General features: G+C 40.7%; 1 protein-coding gene across 1 annotated transcript in view; it reads right to left on the bottom strand.

The window, feature by feature from the left end:
- Positions 1 to 18,702, bottom strand: part of LOC132899051 (adhesion G-protein coupled receptor D2) — a 144,010-nt gene that overhangs the window by 15,443 nt on the left and 109,865 nt on the right. The window contains exon 23 of the mRNA XM_060940696.1: positions 14,487 to 14,569. Coding sequence (XP_060796679.1) covers positions 14,487 to 14,569 — 83 coding nt within the window. The remainder of the gene's footprint in view (positions 1 to 14,486; positions 14,570 to 18,702) is intronic.

Genomic DNA, 18,702 nt, shown 5'->3' with positions numbered 1-18,702 from the left:
GACCTAAGACAGTTGAGCAACTAAAATCCTACATTAGACAAGAATGGGTTAACCTTCCTATCCCTAAACTTGAGCAACTTGTCTCCTCAGTCCCCAGACGTTTACAGACTGTTGTAAAGAGAAAAGGGGATGTCTCACAGTGGTAAACATGGCCTTGTCCCAACTTTTTTGAGATGTGTTGTTGTCATGAAATTTAAAATCACCTAATTTTTCTCTTTAAATGATACATTTTCTCAGTTTAAACATTTGATATGTCATCTATGTCCTATTCTGAATAAAATATGGAATTTTGAAAATTTCCACATTACTGCATTCCATTTTTATTTACAATTTGTACTTTGTCCCAACTTTTTTGGAATCGGGGTTGTATTATAAAATAATAATAAAAAGTCAAAAGAAAAATTAAAGGTAGACTGCCTTTCAGATTTTTCAAGTGTAGGTCTTAAAAATAATTTTCCCCGACACCCAATTATTTTTGTTTAGTGAACAAAAAGCTACTGAATTTGAATCACAGACTTCCAATTTTATTTTTTTCTTTCCCCTAATAGAACACAATTAATGAATTTAGGGCTTGAAATTCTCCACTAGTTTTTCCTGCTTCACCATGACCCAATTCAAGATACTATGTCATGCATCATGTGGTGGGCTTTCCCCGTTCGTGCAAGGAGTCCTTTTTCCCGCGAGTGCCGGCGTTAATTACTAATCCTTTTTTAACTTTTTTTCTATAAATAAATTTCCAGTATCGTCTTCATTTTTATTATACTGTCGCTTTCATTTTTGTACTTTTCACTTTCGCTTTCCTTTTTCCGGTTTTTTCTCTTTCTTTTTTCAGAAGAACGCCGAGACCGGAAGCTTTCTTTTTCTCTCCTCCTGTGTAAAGTCCACAAGCGGAGGCCATCTGATCTGCTTTAATATCAACAGATCTTCATTTAAGGTACGTGAATCTTTTCATCATGGCACACCTTCAGCCTGTTCAGTGTGCTGAGTGCAGGATGTTTAGTCATTCTTCCTCCGTCACTAGCGATAGCTCTATTAGCTTTACTTGTGATAAGTGCAGATTAGTTAGCTCTCTGACGGAGAAGATTTCAGTGCTAGAAGCGCGTGTCCAGGCTTTAGAGCAGGTTAGTGAGCGTGAGAACAGTGTAGTTTCTGTTAGGGAAAGTCTGGACGCCCTAGGTGGAGTTAGCAATCCCCCAACTCCGGCATTAGAGCCCTTACAGTGGGGCGAATGGGTGACGGCTCGGCGGCATAAGCGTAGAGCCAAAGCTACCGCAGAGGCTCGCCCACGGGAGCACCACTCCTCTCCGCGTCACGTGTCGAACAGGTTTGCTCTCCTTAGTGATGCACCCACTGAGAAACCTGAAAGAGCTCTGGTTATAGGGGACTCTATCATACGGCACGTGAAATTAGCTCAGCCTTTAGGGGCACCAGCAGCTTTAGTCAGGTGTATACCGGGAGCCAGGGCGCCGGACATAGCAGGTAATCTTAGGGTCCTAGGCAAGCACAGGTTCTCAAAGATAGTTATCCATGCAGGAGCTAATGATATACGCCTTCGTCAGTCTGAGGTTACTAAGAGTAACTTTGTAGAGGTGTTTAAATTAGCGAAGGCGATGTCCGATGCTGTAGTATGCTCTGGCCCCATCCCAATGCGGCGTGGCGATGTAGCTTACAGCAGGTTATGGTCGCTGAACTGCTGGCTGTCCAGGTGGTGCTCTGAAAACAGTGTGGGCTTTATAGATAATTGGGCTAATTTTGAGAGCACTGCTGGCCTGTTAGGGCGGGACGGTATCCATCCCACTCGGGAAGGTGCTGCTCTCATTTCCTGCAGCATAGGTCATAGTCTCAGAACAGGCCTAGTTAATTTCTGACAATCCAGAGCCAAGGCCAGGGAGCAGACGAACAGGCTAAACCGACTGTCTGCTAGCTGCACAGAGTCGTCACTCAGGGCCCACTACATCGAGACTGTGTCTGTTCCCCGAGCTCAACAAAAAGGTAGAAATTTTCAGAGAGTTTGTTCCAGTAACCTAATCAATATAAAATTAGATCATACTGACTGTACAGCTGCTGCCAGCACCTTTGATCTAAAGGTGGGGCTATTAAATATTAGATCTCTTACATCTAAAGCGCTAATGGTTAATGAACTCATTACTGATCAGGAGTTTAATGTACTGTGTTTAACAGAAACATGGATTAAGCCAAATGAATATATAGCATTAAATGAAGCGAGTCCTCCTGGATACAGTTATATACACCAGCCTCGTCTAACTGGCAGAGGAGGAGGCGTCGCGGTTATTTATAACGATTATCTAGGTGTAACACACAAACCTGGTTATAAATTTAATACATTTGAAGTTCTTCATACTCATATAATGTATGTAGCCTCGAAAAATAAGTCTACCCAGTTAATTCCATTGCTTATTATTTACAGGCCCCCGGGGCCATATTCTGAGTTTCTTTCTGAATTTGCAGATTTTATCTCAGATTTGGTTATTTCCTTAGACAAAGCTTTAGTTGTCGGAGATTTTAATATTCACTTCGATAACACAGAAGACCCTTTAAAAACAGCGTTTGTGTCCATCTTAGATTCAGTCGGGATTAAGCAGAATGTCATAGGACCGACCCATAATGGTGGTCACACCCTTGATCTAATACTAACATTCAGATTAAACGTAGACAATATAGTCATACTTCCACAGTCTGAAGTTATCTCAGATCATTGTCTCATCTCATTCAAAATATGTCTGAGTAATAATATATGCACCTCACCACGCTACTGTATTAAACGTACTTTCACGTCAACTACTGCACAGAGCTTTATAAATGATCTCCCAGAGCTGTCAACTTTGATTGGGTCACTGTCAGCCCCTGCAGAACTCGATCAGGCAACTGAATGCTTAGAGTCAACATTCCGCCATACTTTAGATAATGTAGCTCCTCTAAAAAGGAAAATGGTCAGAGACAAAAAATTAGCACCCTGGTATAATGATGACACTCGCACATTAAAACAGACCACTCAAAAATTGGAACGTAAATGGCGTCAAACAAAATTGGTAGTGTTCAAATTGGCGTGGAAGGAGAGCTTCCTGAAGTATAGAAAAGCTCTTAGTGCTGCGAGATCAACATATCTCTCCTCCCTAATAGAAGATAACAAAAATAATCCTAGATTCCTATTTAATACTGTAGCAAAATTAACCAGGAATAAGTCCACTATCAACACATGCACACCTGCAGTATGTAGTAGCAACGACTTCATGAATTTTTTTAATGACAAAATTGAGAATATCCGACAAAAAATTCAAACTACTAATTTAAGGTTAGACAATGAAAGTGACCTTGTAGTTAACAATATAACTGTATCAGATCATCAGTTAGAATGTTTTACTCCCCTAAAAGAAACTGAATTACTTTCATTAATCTCTACATCAAAAGCCTCAACTTGCGTACTAGATCCCTTACCGACACATCTATTCAAACAGATAATGCCTGGAGTAATTGAACCGCTTCTAAAAATAATAAATTCTTCTCTTATGATTGGCTATGTACCCAAATCCTTTAAACTAGCAGTTATCAAACCCCTGATTAAAAAACCTGACCTTGATCCCTGTCAGCTGTCCAATTATCGGCCAATATCAAACCTCCCCTTTATCTCCAAGATCCTTGAAAAAGCTGTGGCACAGCAGTTATGCTCATATTTACATAGGAATAACATCCATGAAATGTATCAGTCAGGATTTAGACCTCATCATAGCACAGAGACAGCACTGGTTAAAGTAGTAAACGACCTACTGTTGGCGTCTGATCAGGGCTGTGTCTCGCTACTTGTGTTGCTTGACCTTAGTGCAGCATTTGATACCATTGATCATTCCATTCTTCTGGATAGACTAGAAAATGTTGTGGGAGTTAAGGAAATGGCCCTCTCCTGGCTCAGGTCTTATCTAACTGATCGTTATCAGTATGTTGATATAAATGGTGATATTTCTAGACGTACCGAGGTAAAGTTTGGTGTTCCACAAGGTTCTGTCTTGGGTCCACTGCTTTTTTCTCTATATATGTTACCTCTGGGCGATATTATTCGTAAACATTGTATTAGTTTCCACTGTTATGCTGATGACACACAGTTGTATGTCTCTGCAAAACCTGATGAGAGACACCAGCTTAATAAAATTGAGGAATGTGTTAAGGACATTAGACACTGGATGCTTATAAATTTCCTTCTGCTTAACTCTGACAAGACTGAAGTACTTGTGCTAGGACCACATACAGCTAGAAGTAAGTTTTCTGATTACACAGTAACTCTGGATGGCCTTTCTGTTTCTTCACGTGCAGCAGTAAAAGACCTCGGAGTGATTATTGACCCCAGTCTTTCATTCGAAACTCACATTTATAACATCACCCGGATAGCTTTCTTTCATCTCAGAAATATTGCAAAGATAAGAAATTTAATGTCATTGCATGATGCAGAAAAACTAGTCCATGCTTTCGTTACCTCCAGGTTGGATTATTGTAATGCCTTACTGTCTGGATGTTCCAATAAGTGCATAAACGAGCTCCAGTTAGTTCAAAATGCCGCAGCAAGAGTCCTTACTAGAACTAGAAAATATGACCACATCACGCCTGTCTTATCCACACTGCATTGGCTCCCAATCAAATTTCGTATTGATTATAAAATACTACTATTGACCTTTAAAGCACTAAATGGTCTCGCACCACAGTACCTGAGTGAACTTCTGCTCCTCTATGACCCGCCACGCCTACTTAGATCAAAAGGTGCAGGCTATCTGCTGGTACCTCGTATAGTGAAGGCTACATCAGGGGGCAGAGCCTTTTCTTACAAAGCCCCACTGTTATGGAACAGCCTTCCAAGTAATGTTCGGGAATCAGACACAGTCTCAGCATTTAAGTCTAGGCTGAAAACATATCTGTTTAGTCAAGCCTTTTGTTAATGGTGTTTATGAGGTAAAGGAGTAGATCTGGAGGGTCCTCAGACATAGAGTGTTTTGGTAAACTGGGATGTATGGATGCTGTCAGTCCCCACTCGCTTGCTCACTCGAGTTTGTTGACGGTGCAGTGGCTGGCTGCTTTATGTCCCGGGGCTCCCTCATGCCTGTGTTACCTTCTGGCTCTCTCCTTTTAGTTATGCTGTCATAGTTAGTTGCCGGAGTCCCTGCTTGTACTCGGTGCAATATGTATACTGTTCCTACTTATTCAGGTGACATTGGGCATACCTAACCACCTGTGTTTTCTTTCTCTCCCCCCCCCACTCCAAATCTGTCCCTCTGAGTTACATGGAGTCAACAGGAAATCTTTTGGTGGAGACGGTGGGGACCTCGACTGGCTATCGTAGCCTGCAGGGAATCGGCCGTCAGACATTCTGTCGCATGTCCCAGACCCGGTGAAATGTAACTGAATTGTCTTGGCCAGGCCTAAGGGTCCCATCTGCATCTCATCATTGCTGAGGAGTGTGCTCCCATCAAGCATCCAGCCAGAGCAGACCTGCTTGATCCATCCTGGTGCCCTGTGTCTGGTCGGAGTTTTATCGCCCCACTCCTGTGAAGGACGGCCCCATGAGGACAGTTGAGGGTTATACCTGTTAAAACTATTAATATTATAGTCAGGCTGTCTGTTGTTGCCCAAATGAGGATGGGTTCCCTTTTGAGTCTGGTTCCTCTCGAGGTTTCTTCCTCATGTCGTCTGAGGGAGTTTTTCCTTGCCACCGTCGCCACAGGCTTGCTCATTGGGGATAGATTAGGGATAAAATTAGCTCATGTTTTAAGTCGTTCAAATTCTGTAAAGCTGCTTTGCGACAATGTTTATTGTTAAAAGTGCTGTACAAATAAACTTGATTTGATTTTGATTTGAAGGCATTGTGGGATACAAATTTGAAACAAGAGAGAAAAATGGAGGATGAGTGTGCGCGAATGAAACATGAAAGACCGACTACAGTAATGGAAAGCAAGAAAAAAGACACTGTTATATACGAAGGAAAGGAAACGCAGGACCAAACTAATAAATATCAGTGGTCAGCGAGCACCTCGGTGTGATCAGCTGTTCGTTTAGCGACAGAATGATGGAACTGGCAGTGCACGCTCAAAGGTAAACCTGCACATGTGCGCACACACGGACTTCCTCTGTGTCTGCTTGACTGCGCAAAGTGAGCGATTTCATGCACATTATTTGCTTTGATCCCCTCAAATTAAATAACTTCCCAGCCACAGAATGGCCTGATATTTTGTGAGATATTACAGAAACAAACATATATCACTATGACCAAATATCACAGGGAACTAAATTTCACCAATTTTATGAAATCGAAAGGCCGTCTAGCTTTAAAAGAAAATCTTCTTGAAAAATCATTCATTTTAATGTCATGCTGTTTTAACTATCCATTTTTCACTCACTGAAACACAGAGCCTATTCCAGCTTTATAATAAATTCTGAGATCATGTCTAGTAAATTTTTCTGGAAGGTAACAAATCCAAAGACAAATACATCTGGTAAAATATTATTAGATGGCTATTGTTGTGAAATAACTTGATTTTGGAAAGTTGCTTTGAAAATAAGTTAGTGTGCTTACTTAGTCACATTAGATAGAAGGTTCTACAGGTTGTGTGGTTTATATATATGGGTCCGTCTCAGAAACTGGTCTCTCATTTGGGACATTATGATCAAAAAATAAATTTTCTAATTGTACTATTTTTTTTTCATTTACCTCACACTCAATGTTTCTTTTGTCATGTTTAATAAGAATAAAGATAGTATCTTGCTTTGTCTGGCCTCCACTGTGGAAAACTTTTCTGATTACAATTCAAATGCTTTTGTAAAATTGATTTACATATAAAATAACTACATCATGAAGAATTAAAGCCCCTCCTTCACAGATGAGTGAAAATATTGAATAAATTTCCTCTTTTTGATTGCTTGGGTTAAAAATGCCAAGTTATGATGACTAAATTGATTATTCACTTAAATATGAATAATATGATACATTTTGGGTATTTGATATGGCGAAATAGGACAATAGGAGGGGCGGCACAGTGGTGTAGGGGTTAGTGCTGTCACCTCACAGCAAGAAGGTCCGGGTTCGAGCCCCGTGGCCGACGAGGGCCTTTCTGTGCGGAGTTTGCATGTTCTCCCCGTGTCCGCGTGGGTTTCCTCCAGGTGCTCCGGTTTCCCCCACAGTCCAAAGACATGCAGGTTAGGTTAACTGGTGACTCTAAATTGACCGTAGGTGTGAATGTGAGTGTGAATGGTTGTCTGTGTCTATGTGTCAGCCCTGTGATGACCTGCGACTTGTCCAGGGTGTACCCCACCTTTCGCCCGTAGTCAGCTGGGATAGGCTCCAGCATGACTGCGACCCTGTAGAACAGGATAAAGCGGCTAGAGATGATGAGATGAGATGAGGACAATAGGACACAATGGAAAAATCAAGAACTCACCGGAAAGATGAGAATAACGGTGGTGGCAAAAGAACAGCGACTGTAGCGGCTGAAGGTCGGCCGGGTTGGGCGAGGCGGGGGCGGGGTAAAATGACTGCCCGTAGATTCTATCAAAAGTTCTATCTAAATTGACCATGGTTGCAAAATATTGGCCAAAAATACGCAAACACTACAAAATATGAAAGTAAGATGAAAAAGAAACATTCTATTGTCTTATACTGCAAGACTAAAACAAAATAAAACTGTCAAAATTCACCTTTTCAGTGATAACGTCCGAACAGATCACTCGCGTAACAGAAAGACCGCAAATGGAAGCAGGATCATCTTCTAACTGTTGGAGCGGAAAATTCCATTCTACACATGCAAATTGTTAATGTGTGTCCTTCCCCGCACACAAATAACACGCTACGGTAAAAAATAGACCATAACTCATTTTATAGCTCAGAAATTCATACAAGACCAGCTACCACTGTAACATATTCTGTAAGAAACATATTCTATACCTAACTTTCAGCTTTTGTTTTAAAAAACAAAATTGCAGATTTATAACTAAATTTTTGTATGGCGTAGTGAGTTTAAGTCTTTTGGTGAGGTCGTGACCTTGACCCTGAGGCTTTCCATTTAGATCAAAACACACGATCGTATTGGTTTTGGGTATGTGGAAAATGGAGTTACGACGGTGATCAAATATTTTGCGTGATGTTTTATTACGGTTATGAATGATTATTCTGTGAGCGCACCAATCCTTAGGTGTATAAAGTTACAACTTAAAATGCAATTAGTGATAACTGTAGACTTTTCAGTAGACTACAACCTTTTTAAGGGAATGCGATGTAGTCGACCATTTATCATGTCCCAGATCAAGCCGCCGCCATTTTTCCACAAATTTGCAGAATTTTTGCCAAATTCTGAATAGAGTATTTACATCAAAGAATTACTTTTATCTGTATTATTTCTTTCATCATTTTATTTCAAATTAAACCATATAGTTTATTGACTGTGAGTATATTTAGTGGGGTACATATATATATATATATATATATATATATATATATATATATATATATATATACACACACATTTTATATATATATATATTTGTGCGCGTGTGTGTGTGTTTAAAGTGTTTTCAGGGTGTAGTGGTGAAGTTAATATTAGACTATGACTATTTTTGGTTTAAATGCGAATACAAAAAGAGATATGAATTTTTAAGCATTAAACAGGTACAGATACAGAATTTGATTTTCATTTGTCAATACATTATTTATTCAAAGAACAACAGAAACAAATGAGAACAGAAAACAGCAGTAGAAGCACTGAGTGTGTTTCACCACACTGTGCTGGTTCACTTATCAAAAATATGTATTATAAAAAATAGTCACTGAGCACTGTTAAGATTTTTCTTTTTCATAACCTGGGTAAAAGAAGAGAATCAATGAAATTATAGTAATCAAACTGAAAAAAAAGGTTAATCGAGGTGAACATTCATGCGACATTTGAAAGCATGACAGTTTGAAAAACAAGCTCAAGCTCTCTTCTTTCAGAGAAAAAAACCCCCCAAAATCAGTGAGACTGTGTTTTACTCTCATGCAGGCAGGTAACGATGATCACGGAGCAAAAAGAAAGAGCACAAAGCAGCACGTGCAAATATTTCAACCGAAAAGCTTGTTGAGTGAAATAGAATAATGTCAATAGCCTCATATTACAAGTTTGATGGAAGAGGCTTGATATTGATACATTAGATTTAGCCTGTTTGTTTATTGCTGCCCTAATATTGAGAGAGAGAGAGAGAGAGAGAGAGAGAGAGAGAGAGAGAGAGAGAATGAATAGTTGATGCCAACTGTCACACCATCACATGTCATCTTTGTCATGCCACACTGCTCTGTACATGCTGACTTAACCTAATGGCATGCGTAATAGCCAAGAGGTCACATCCAGGTTGGAGTCCAGCAGATCTAATGAATTTATCTCAAGCTCCTGACCCGCATTGGAGGTAAACAGGAAAATGCTTGCAGGAAGGAAGTGCTCTATTTTTCTTTTCTTTTTTTTTCCAAGTCCTGTAGACCTCTGTATATGCTGGACACAGCCCGATTTGTCGATAAGTCCCGATAATTGAGAGGTTTAGGAGAATAAAATCATCATCATAATCTTTCTTTCACTCATAGTAACCATTGTAAAGCTGCATGTTTATCATGACATTACATTACATTAATGGCATTTAGCAGATGCTCTTATCCAGAACGATGTACAACATACGCGGAGCAGCCTGGGGAGCAGTTGGGGGTTAGATACCTTGCTTAAGGGACTTCAGCCATTTCTGCTGGTCTAGGGAATTGAACCAGCAATGTTTTGGTTCTAAAGCTGCTTCTCTAAACATTAGGCCATGACTTCCTCAAGCAGCATTTCTACAATTAAATGTTTTCCAGGGTCAGCATCTATAATCTACTCACCATTTTTTAAATGTTAATTTATGTAAAAATGGGGGGGAAGCTTTATTTAAGCAAAAACTGATGACTGGACCATGAAGTATAAATTACCAATGTAGGTTCGTATTACCCCATGGCCGGTGAGGGCCTTTCTGTGTGGAGTTTGCATGTTCTCCCCGTGTCCGCGTGGGTTTCCTCCAGGTGCTCCGGTTTCCCCCACAGTCCAAAGACATGCAGGTTAGGTTAACTGGTGACTTTAAATTGACCGTAGGTGTGAATGTGAGTGTGAATGGTTGTCTGTGTCTATGTGTCGGCCCTGTGATGACCTGGCGACTTGTCCAGGGTGTACCCCGCCTTTCGCCTGTAGTCAGCTGGGATAGGCTCCAGCTTGCCTGCGACCCTGTAGAACAGGATAAAGCGGCTACAGATAATGAGATGAGATGCCAACAAAGTTCAAAGCTCAAATGCCATTTTAGTACTCAGTTATCACAGGAATCCAAGCTCTTCCAAAGGATTCACAAACCTCACTTCTGATCTCATCACTATGTCGAGGGTCACCTGCTTTAAACCAGCAAGTTTGAGGTCAACCCACGGCCTGTAGGAAGTGATTTCATGAGTGAAAAGATGTCAGCTTGTTTTCCTTTTTTCCTTTCCTGTTGTGCTCTGATAGTGACTTCCTCTCTAGTGGGAGTGGAAGTGGGGTGTTGCTCTTCAATCCACCCACGGCCCAGGCGGAAATGTCCGTCACACCAGCACCACCATTTCAATGGTTCGGGGTTGAAAAGGGGTGGAGCCAGGGCAGAGGAGCAGCTCTATATAGCATTCTGCACGAACGATTAATCAACATTCAGTCACCAGGATGAGTGTTTCCTTCCTTGCTTTTTTATCTCTCATGTATTTCAGACCCATTCACAAAACACACACAGGCTGCCAGGGCACAGTGACCTAGACTAGTGGGTTTAGTGTTGCTCACAATGGATGAGCAGTCAGCCGAGTAGAGCAGGGCAGAGCAAACACAGTTCTGAATATCACTATCTCATTTTCTCTGAGCAAAAGCCCAGTGATTGTCAGTGATCGATGTTCTGATTTTAATAAAAGGCGATAAAACCACTTCCCAGAGGGCAATGTTTAAAGGTACGCCTAACCCAGTGTCCTTAAAGATCCCTTTTGTGAGCTCAGAAGCCAGTGCTGGTGGTCTGCCCTTCTTCCTGCTCTAGCTTTAGGATTCAGGTGGCTGTATCAGTGTGACATAAGTTGTTCACCGTTCTCTTCCTCTCCTCGTTGAAAGATTAGTCGGAGCAAGTGTCCTGTCAGTGATGGCCCCAAGTCACAGGAAATAACATCGGTGGTTGGCTGCGTCTAACAAGGATGTGAGACGCCCCGATGGCACATTAACGACCGGCCTCGCATGGCCAGCCGCATCTCCAGAACAAAAGAAAGCACAGCTGCTTTGATGAGAATTGGTTTAAATGGGAGAGCAGCAATAACAATAACATGGGCACCACTTCAAAGCAGACGGGAACTGGGAGCTCTGCTGCACTTGGGTTTTAAAGCATTTGCTGTTGAGAAGTGCGAAGTGCATGTCGTACATTAGTATCAGTAGATGTAGAGTCACTGTGTATTTAGAAAGGAGGAAATGCACATTCAATGCACTCATGCCCAGAAACGTTATCCTTCCCGTCATCGGAATGACATGGAAGACCTCTCATGTGGCTGGGCAGCGAGTATGACAACACAGTGCAGGTGTGAAAAAAATTAGTGAGACACCTCCGCTGCTGAGTAACATGCGTGCGAATCAGGGGATCTCTGTGGGAGAGAGAGAGAAACACTCTGTGTGTGTGTGTGCAAGTGGGAGAGAGAGAGAAGTCCTGTGGCTGACAGCAGGTCCCTTGTCAGGATATGTAACCGCACACTGCCAAAACAGGAAGCTCACAACTCCCTTAGTGACTGACACACCCTGGCTCGCTGGTAGAAGTCCACACAGAATCCATGCTGGACTGCGAGCTCTCATTAAACGTCTCAGCACAGTAGCTTGGCCTTCTCTCCCACTTTAATTCTTTCAACAACAAGAACACAACATAAATATTTCCTCCATGTCTTTGGAATCTCTTCTCATAAATTACCAAATCAACGTCATTTGATTGTTACTAATAACTTATTAATATAAATCACAAAAGACCAGCAATCCTGATCAAATTATGTTCCATGCATGTATTTGTTTGGCAGGCTTGAACTGCCTTATAGTCGCTGTGTGGAAGGGAAAAAAAATAATCTGAAGGACACAGAAGGCCCAAATTATATGAGGGAGAATATGGGTTACTTTTTTGTCAAATGGAATCAATATGTTGAAATTTCAGCACGAGAGAGATTGAAAAAGGATGAAAACACCAAACATCGTGGGACTTTGGCACAGCTGAGAACGATCAGTCGGGATCAGGGTGTCTGGGGACGCTCTGTCGCTCTGTACTACAACAACAACAACGATTTGTGCAGATCGTTTGTTCATGTTCCACTGAGTATCATCAGTATAAACCCCAGACCCTGCCGCAATTTCTTCACCCTATCTCTCCTCCCTCAGGACTTCAGTCCTGTGACTTTGGTCTTGGGGAGAAGTTCCCCACCTCTGCCTGATTCACACCTCTTGAAATCCAGACATTTTCCTGTCATACCTTCAATGAAGTAAACTGGATTTGCTTAAGGATGGATTTTGATTACACTGATCAATGACATGGAGACATCACAAAAATTGACATAAAACTGCATGTGGAATATGAACCTCAGTGTAGCTCAGTTTAAACAGAGCTGGTTGGATGTACCGATGACACACTATAGAAGCTGTTCTTCAGATCGTCACTAGAGGGCCACTGCCTTTGACATTCATTATGCTTTTTTATTTTATGACTGTAACTGAATGCACACACACACACACACACAGTATATATAAATACACACACGATAGATAGATAGATAGATAGATAGATAGATAGATAGATAGATAGATAGATAGATAGATAGATAGATAGATAGATAGACAGACACTGGCCCCTTTATTAGGAACGCCCATCCATCCATCTGCTGTCTGTTTGATGCAGTTCTCTAATCAACCTGTGGAGGACGGCCCCATAAGAACAGTTGAAGGTCACACTTGGAAGACGCTCTGGACACTTACAGTAATGCTTTTATGGCTGAGGACTACAGTTGACTTGCTAACTTTAGGACTGCAGTTGTCATGAACAGTTTTGCACTCAAGTTTCCATCAATGAAGAGTTTATAACATCAACGAAACTGACTTCAAGTTAAAACTGTTAATGTTATAGTCATGCTGTCTGTTGTTGCCCAAATGAGGATGGGTTCCCTTTTGAGTCTGGTTCCTCTCGAGGTTTCTTCCTCATGTCGTCTGAGGGAGTTTTTCCTTGCCACCGTCGCCACAGGCTTGCTCATTGGGGATAGATTAGGGATAAAATTAGCTCATGTTTTAAGTCATTCAAGTTCTGTAAAGCTGCTTTGCGACAATGTTTATTGTTAAAAGCACTATACAAATGAACTTGACTTGACTTAATCAGCTGATCCCTTCATTGACAGCAGCACAATGAATCAAATCACACAGATACAAATCAAGAGCTTCAGTTCACAATGTTCAAACATCAGAATTAAAAGAAAGAAGAAAGAAAGCACAACTTTATTAATCACACACTTGTGAAATTTCCTCTCTGCATTTAACTCATCTGAAGCAGTGAACACACACACACACAAACGTGAGCAATGAGCACACACTCAGAGCAGTGGGCAGCCATGCTAACAGTGCCCGGGGAGCAGTTGGGAGTTAGGTGCCTCATTCAAAGGCACCTCAGCCCAAGGCCGTCCCATATTAACCTAACCGCATATCTTTGGACTGTGGGGGAAACCGGAGCATCCAGAGGAAACCCACACAGACACGGGGAGAACATGCAAACTCCACACAGAAAGGCCCTCGCCGGCCGCTGGGCTCGAACCCAGAACCTTCTTGCTGTGAGGCGACCATGCTAACCACTACAGAATTGGGGAAAATGTGATCTCAGTCAAAGTGTGACTTTCTTTCACTGTGGCATGGGTGTTGGTTTGAGCCAGATGGACTGGTTTGAGTATTTCAGAAACTGCCGATTTCCTGGGGTTTTCACACACAACAGTCTCGAGAGTTTACACAGACAGAATGGTGCGAAAAACAAAAATCATTGAGTGAGGTGAGCGAGTGAGCGAGTGAGAGTTCTGAGAGTGGAAAAAAAAATGCCTTGTTGATAAGAGAGGTCAGAGGAAAACGGTCTCATTGGTTTGAGTTTTTTTGCCAGGAAGGATATAATAACTCATATAATCACTCTTTACAACCGTGGTGAGCAGAAAAGCATCTCAGCATGCAACAGAAAACAGAACACATTGGGTTCCACTCCTGCAGCCAAGAACAGGAGTCTTAGAATCAAGAACAAGTTCCTATTAAAGTGGCCGGTGTGTGTGTGTGTGTCATAGAATATGTTCAAAGTATTAACCTTCTGAATGTTATTTCTTAAAGGGTGTATGAAGTATGTTGCCACTTAAGAGCAACAGGTCAAACATTACGTAAAAAAGGCGAAGCAGTAAAGTGAAGACTTACCTGTCTAGACATGTGAGTACCACTAGCGTGACAGCTGAGATCTTCTTTCAGGCTGTCATGGACACAAGGGATGGAGAAATATCCTGTGGAGTAGGACAAGGTCACCTGATGAGTCAGTGAGACGGTCGGAAGCCAGAACACGCATACACACAGTGAAGCATGCACTCAGGTCCACAACAACGATAACCAGTATATGTTTGAAAGATGACAGGTTCCTACTGGGAAGTAAGAGCTAAAGCTCATCACCATTTGATTGAAAAGTATGCGAATGTTACACTATACTGGTTATTCATTCATACTGCTCAGCGTTCCAGTGAATCCCAGGAACACTCGATGCATGGTCGGAATATTCCCTGAACGGAGCTACTGCAGAGCATCATGCACATGCACACACATACACTTATACCTAGGGGCAATTTAGTTGCTGATCCACCTCCTGTATGTTTTCTGGATGTGGGAGGATATAACCCACACAAACACCAACAATTCTCAGGATCGAATTTTGAAGCTGTGAGAAAGCAACTGTGAGTAAATTCTAAAATTAAAATCAGCATTAATGACAGCACTTCCAAAATAACCCGAAGTATTTCTACTTCTTGGACTACAGGCAGCTAGAAGTAAGTCTTCTGATCATGCAGTAGTAACTCATGATGGGCTTACAGTTATATCAGGTATAGCATGTGCAGGGGTAAAACATCACTAAGCTAAAATAACAGTGTAGTTCGATGATGCAGAATTGATGTCTTTATGACGTCGAGGTTGGACTTGCTGTGTGGAAGTTTATGCTCATTATGTACAAGATAAAATATACTGTATTACCCTTGTTTAATCCACACTACACTGGTTTCTAGTGCAGTTCTTACTCACAGTGATACTATTAAAGCCAGGTAATGGCGCAGAAAAAGTGGGGTTTTTTTAATGAATGATTTTGGATTATAATTTTGATTTTTTTTTATTTCCTACATAAAACAATCTTTAAAAATTATGCAATTTATGTTATTTTTTTCTTTATTAGAATGAACTTTGGAAAATAGTGTGCGAGAATAGTAACAGCAACATCTTTAGCAAATAGTGCAAACAATGGCTCTTTTAAATGAAGGCTATTTAACTTAAAATTATATATATATATATATATATATATATATATATATATATATATATATATATATTTTTTTTTTTTAACAGTTATTCCACAAAATCGAGTCGTACATGAGCTGATAGCCGTCAAGACGCATAGCACTGAGTTTGCTATAATCCATGTACAACGAGATTGAGTGGAATAACTGTTTTATTCAATCCACTTTCACTGGATTTTGAGAAACAGAGCATTTTTATTGTTATTTTTTGTAAATTCAATAAATAAAAACTTCACGTCACGCAAAATGTCCAACAAAATCATTTCCGCTTAGAATGTAAACAAACTGGCGAAATGACAGGAGTAATTTGTGAAAAATGCAATAATAATAATAATAATAATTCTTGAAAAATAAAAATGTTCTTACCATCAAATACTTTTTTCCATATTTTGTTGCTTTTTTATTTTCAGTTAATTTTCGAGTAGAGTTTTTATTTCAACCTCAGTTGGTTCAGCAACACACTCTGCCATTTTATTTTTCTGTACTCATGGTATATGAGCTGATATCCTAGTGGTAGAGTAGCCAATCAGAGCACACGATTGCTCAAATCCAGTGAATGTAGATAGAATAATTTATATATATTAGTTTGCACCATTTGTTACAGAGGGTACTATTTTGCACAACATAGTGCACACTTCTTTCTCGACAGAGTAAATAGTGACTATGTTTACATCTAGGCTGAAAACCTATTTGTTTAGTCAACGACACTCACGGGCCACTTTAATAGGAACTTGTTCTTGATTCTAACAAGAACCCAGCGTGTTTTTCTGTTCTGCTGTTGCATGCCGAGATGCTTTTCTGCTCACCATGGTTGTAAAGAGTGATTATATGAGTTACTATATCCTTCAAAAAAAGTTTGAACCAATCTGTCCATGTTCCTCTGACCTCTTCTTATCAACAAGGCGTTTGCTTCCATCCACAGAACTATCACTCACTCACTCGATGTTTTTTTGTTTTTCACACCATTCTGTCTGTGTAAACTCAAGAGATTGTTGTGTGTGAAAACCCCAGGAGATCAGCAGTTTCTGAAATACTCAAACCAGTCCATCTGGCTCAAACCAACACCCATGCCACAGTGAAAGAGAGTCACACTTCTTTGAGATCACAATTTTTCCCATTCTGATATTTGAACATTGTGAACATTAACTGAAGCTCTTGATTTGTATCTGCATGATTTTATGCATCATGCTGCTGACAATCAAAGGATCGGCTGATCAGAGAACTGCATCAAACAGCAGGGGTGTGAGTGTATTTCATTAAATCTGTAGCTTTTCTTTTTGGTAAATGCAGAAATCTGGCGGCTTCCCGAACACAGTTATAGTAAAATGAGATATTTTGATGCTGTGCTTTGCATATTAGGGACTTATGTCTAATTTCTCTAAAGCTTCGTGACGCTGTCTGTTTTTTTAAACTGTTAAATAAATTGAATGGCTAAAAAGCAGACATGGTTCAGATTTGTGTTTAGTTTTTTCTAAAAGGCTTCACTAATACTGTAGAGATCAGCACATCCTTGCTTCCCACTGCGAGGGCTGCCTCCCAAATTGGTAGGGTTCTCTGGGTTCACGTAAATCTATCATATCTTTGAGGGCTCTCTGGAATGTATATTGTGGCTAAGTGAGATGTACAGCCCACACTAGTTAGATGTCATGTTGAGTTAAGAACAACAGAGGCTTTCATTTCTGGATGAATAAAACTCATTTTCTGTTGCTTTTAGTCATCTTGGCAGATTCTACAGAGTTACAGTGACCGATACTACTGGCGTTGATGATGCTTGCTCCAGTTCCACCAATGCTCAAGGTTAGTCTGGGTAATTTCTGATGGTAACACTGAGCTCGCTTTCTCCTGATTCATTCTCACTGGTGTGGATAGAATGGATTTGCACTAATTGCACTGTTATGTAAACTTGGGTTACCTTGAGAGACATTCCTATTTCATGCTTTTAAAAAATAAAGAACAAGTACAATAAACTATGGGTCGCACTGTGTGATTTTTTTTTCCTTCGGAATGAGGTGCTGCCCAGATCAATCATCAACTTCCTGAAATTATGGTCATACACGCTTGGGGAGGGGGGAAAAAAAAGGCTGATTTAACATGACGTCAGGGATGGTAATTATGAAAGCAAGACTCGTATCTAATTCTACAATTGCAACTCAACAACGTAGAGCATGATTTCCTGTTCAACTCAACACCAGACAAACCAATTAACGTCGTCACAATGTTAACTACTATTCCTAATGTCACCAGAATTCTAAATGTTAAAAAAAAAAAGCACTCTGAAATAAATAAAGTACAATTGTGGTTTATTTTTATATATTGTATAATTGTATTTCCTTTTGAATGTGACAAATAATTTAAAAAATAATCAATCAAGGAATTATCAATTATCAATGAAATAAGGATTTCTACAAACGTTAGTCATCTGATGCATGTATAGATATAAAAATAAGGTCTTTACAATTCAATTGTCCTCATTTATTGAGCTGGATAGTTTGTTTGAGCATTTCTTCTTCTTCTTCTCCTTTCATCATGATCTGCATATTTGATGTGGCATAGGTTTTACACCAGATGCCCTTCCTGACGCAACCCTCCCCAATCTATCTGGGCTTGGGACTGGCACCAAGTATGCACTGGCCTGTGCAACCACAGTGGCTGGGGATTTTATCTAATCTGCACGTAGGAGGAAACCGGAGCACCTGGATGAAACCTATGCAGACACGGGGAGAACATGGAAACTCCACACAGAAAGGCCTGTAGGGGGGGCTGCCATGCCGTAGCCATAGTAACCAATTCCCTGCTTCATTTCATGAACCATCTTCTCCCTTCCATTGTACAGCATTGAAGACAAAAATCCCTGTATTCGATGCCATGTTTTATCTCTGCCCATTCTTCTGACTCCCTGTAATGGTATCGGATACAGAGATGATACCAGATGCCAAATACAGTGACGTCACGACTGTGCTTTAAACCCGCGGCGGAATTGGAATTCCTTCTCTCTGGCGGTGGATCTCCACGCGTGAAAGAGACGCTGTTGCATCTGTGCTAAAGAACAAAGAACAGAGAACAAAGAACGAGCTATTCAT

Source organism: Neoarius graeffei, chromosome 15 (genome assembly GCF_027579695.1).
Source record: "Neoarius graeffei isolate fNeoGra1 chromosome 15, fNeoGra1.pri, whole genome shotgun sequence".
In the NCBI taxonomy this organism is placed as follows: Eukaryota; Metazoa; Chordata; class Actinopteri; order Siluriformes; family Ariidae; genus Neoarius; species Neoarius graeffei.
The sequence above is the reverse complement of the archived record's forward strand: the minus strand, read 5'-3'. Positions and strand labels throughout refer to the sequence as shown.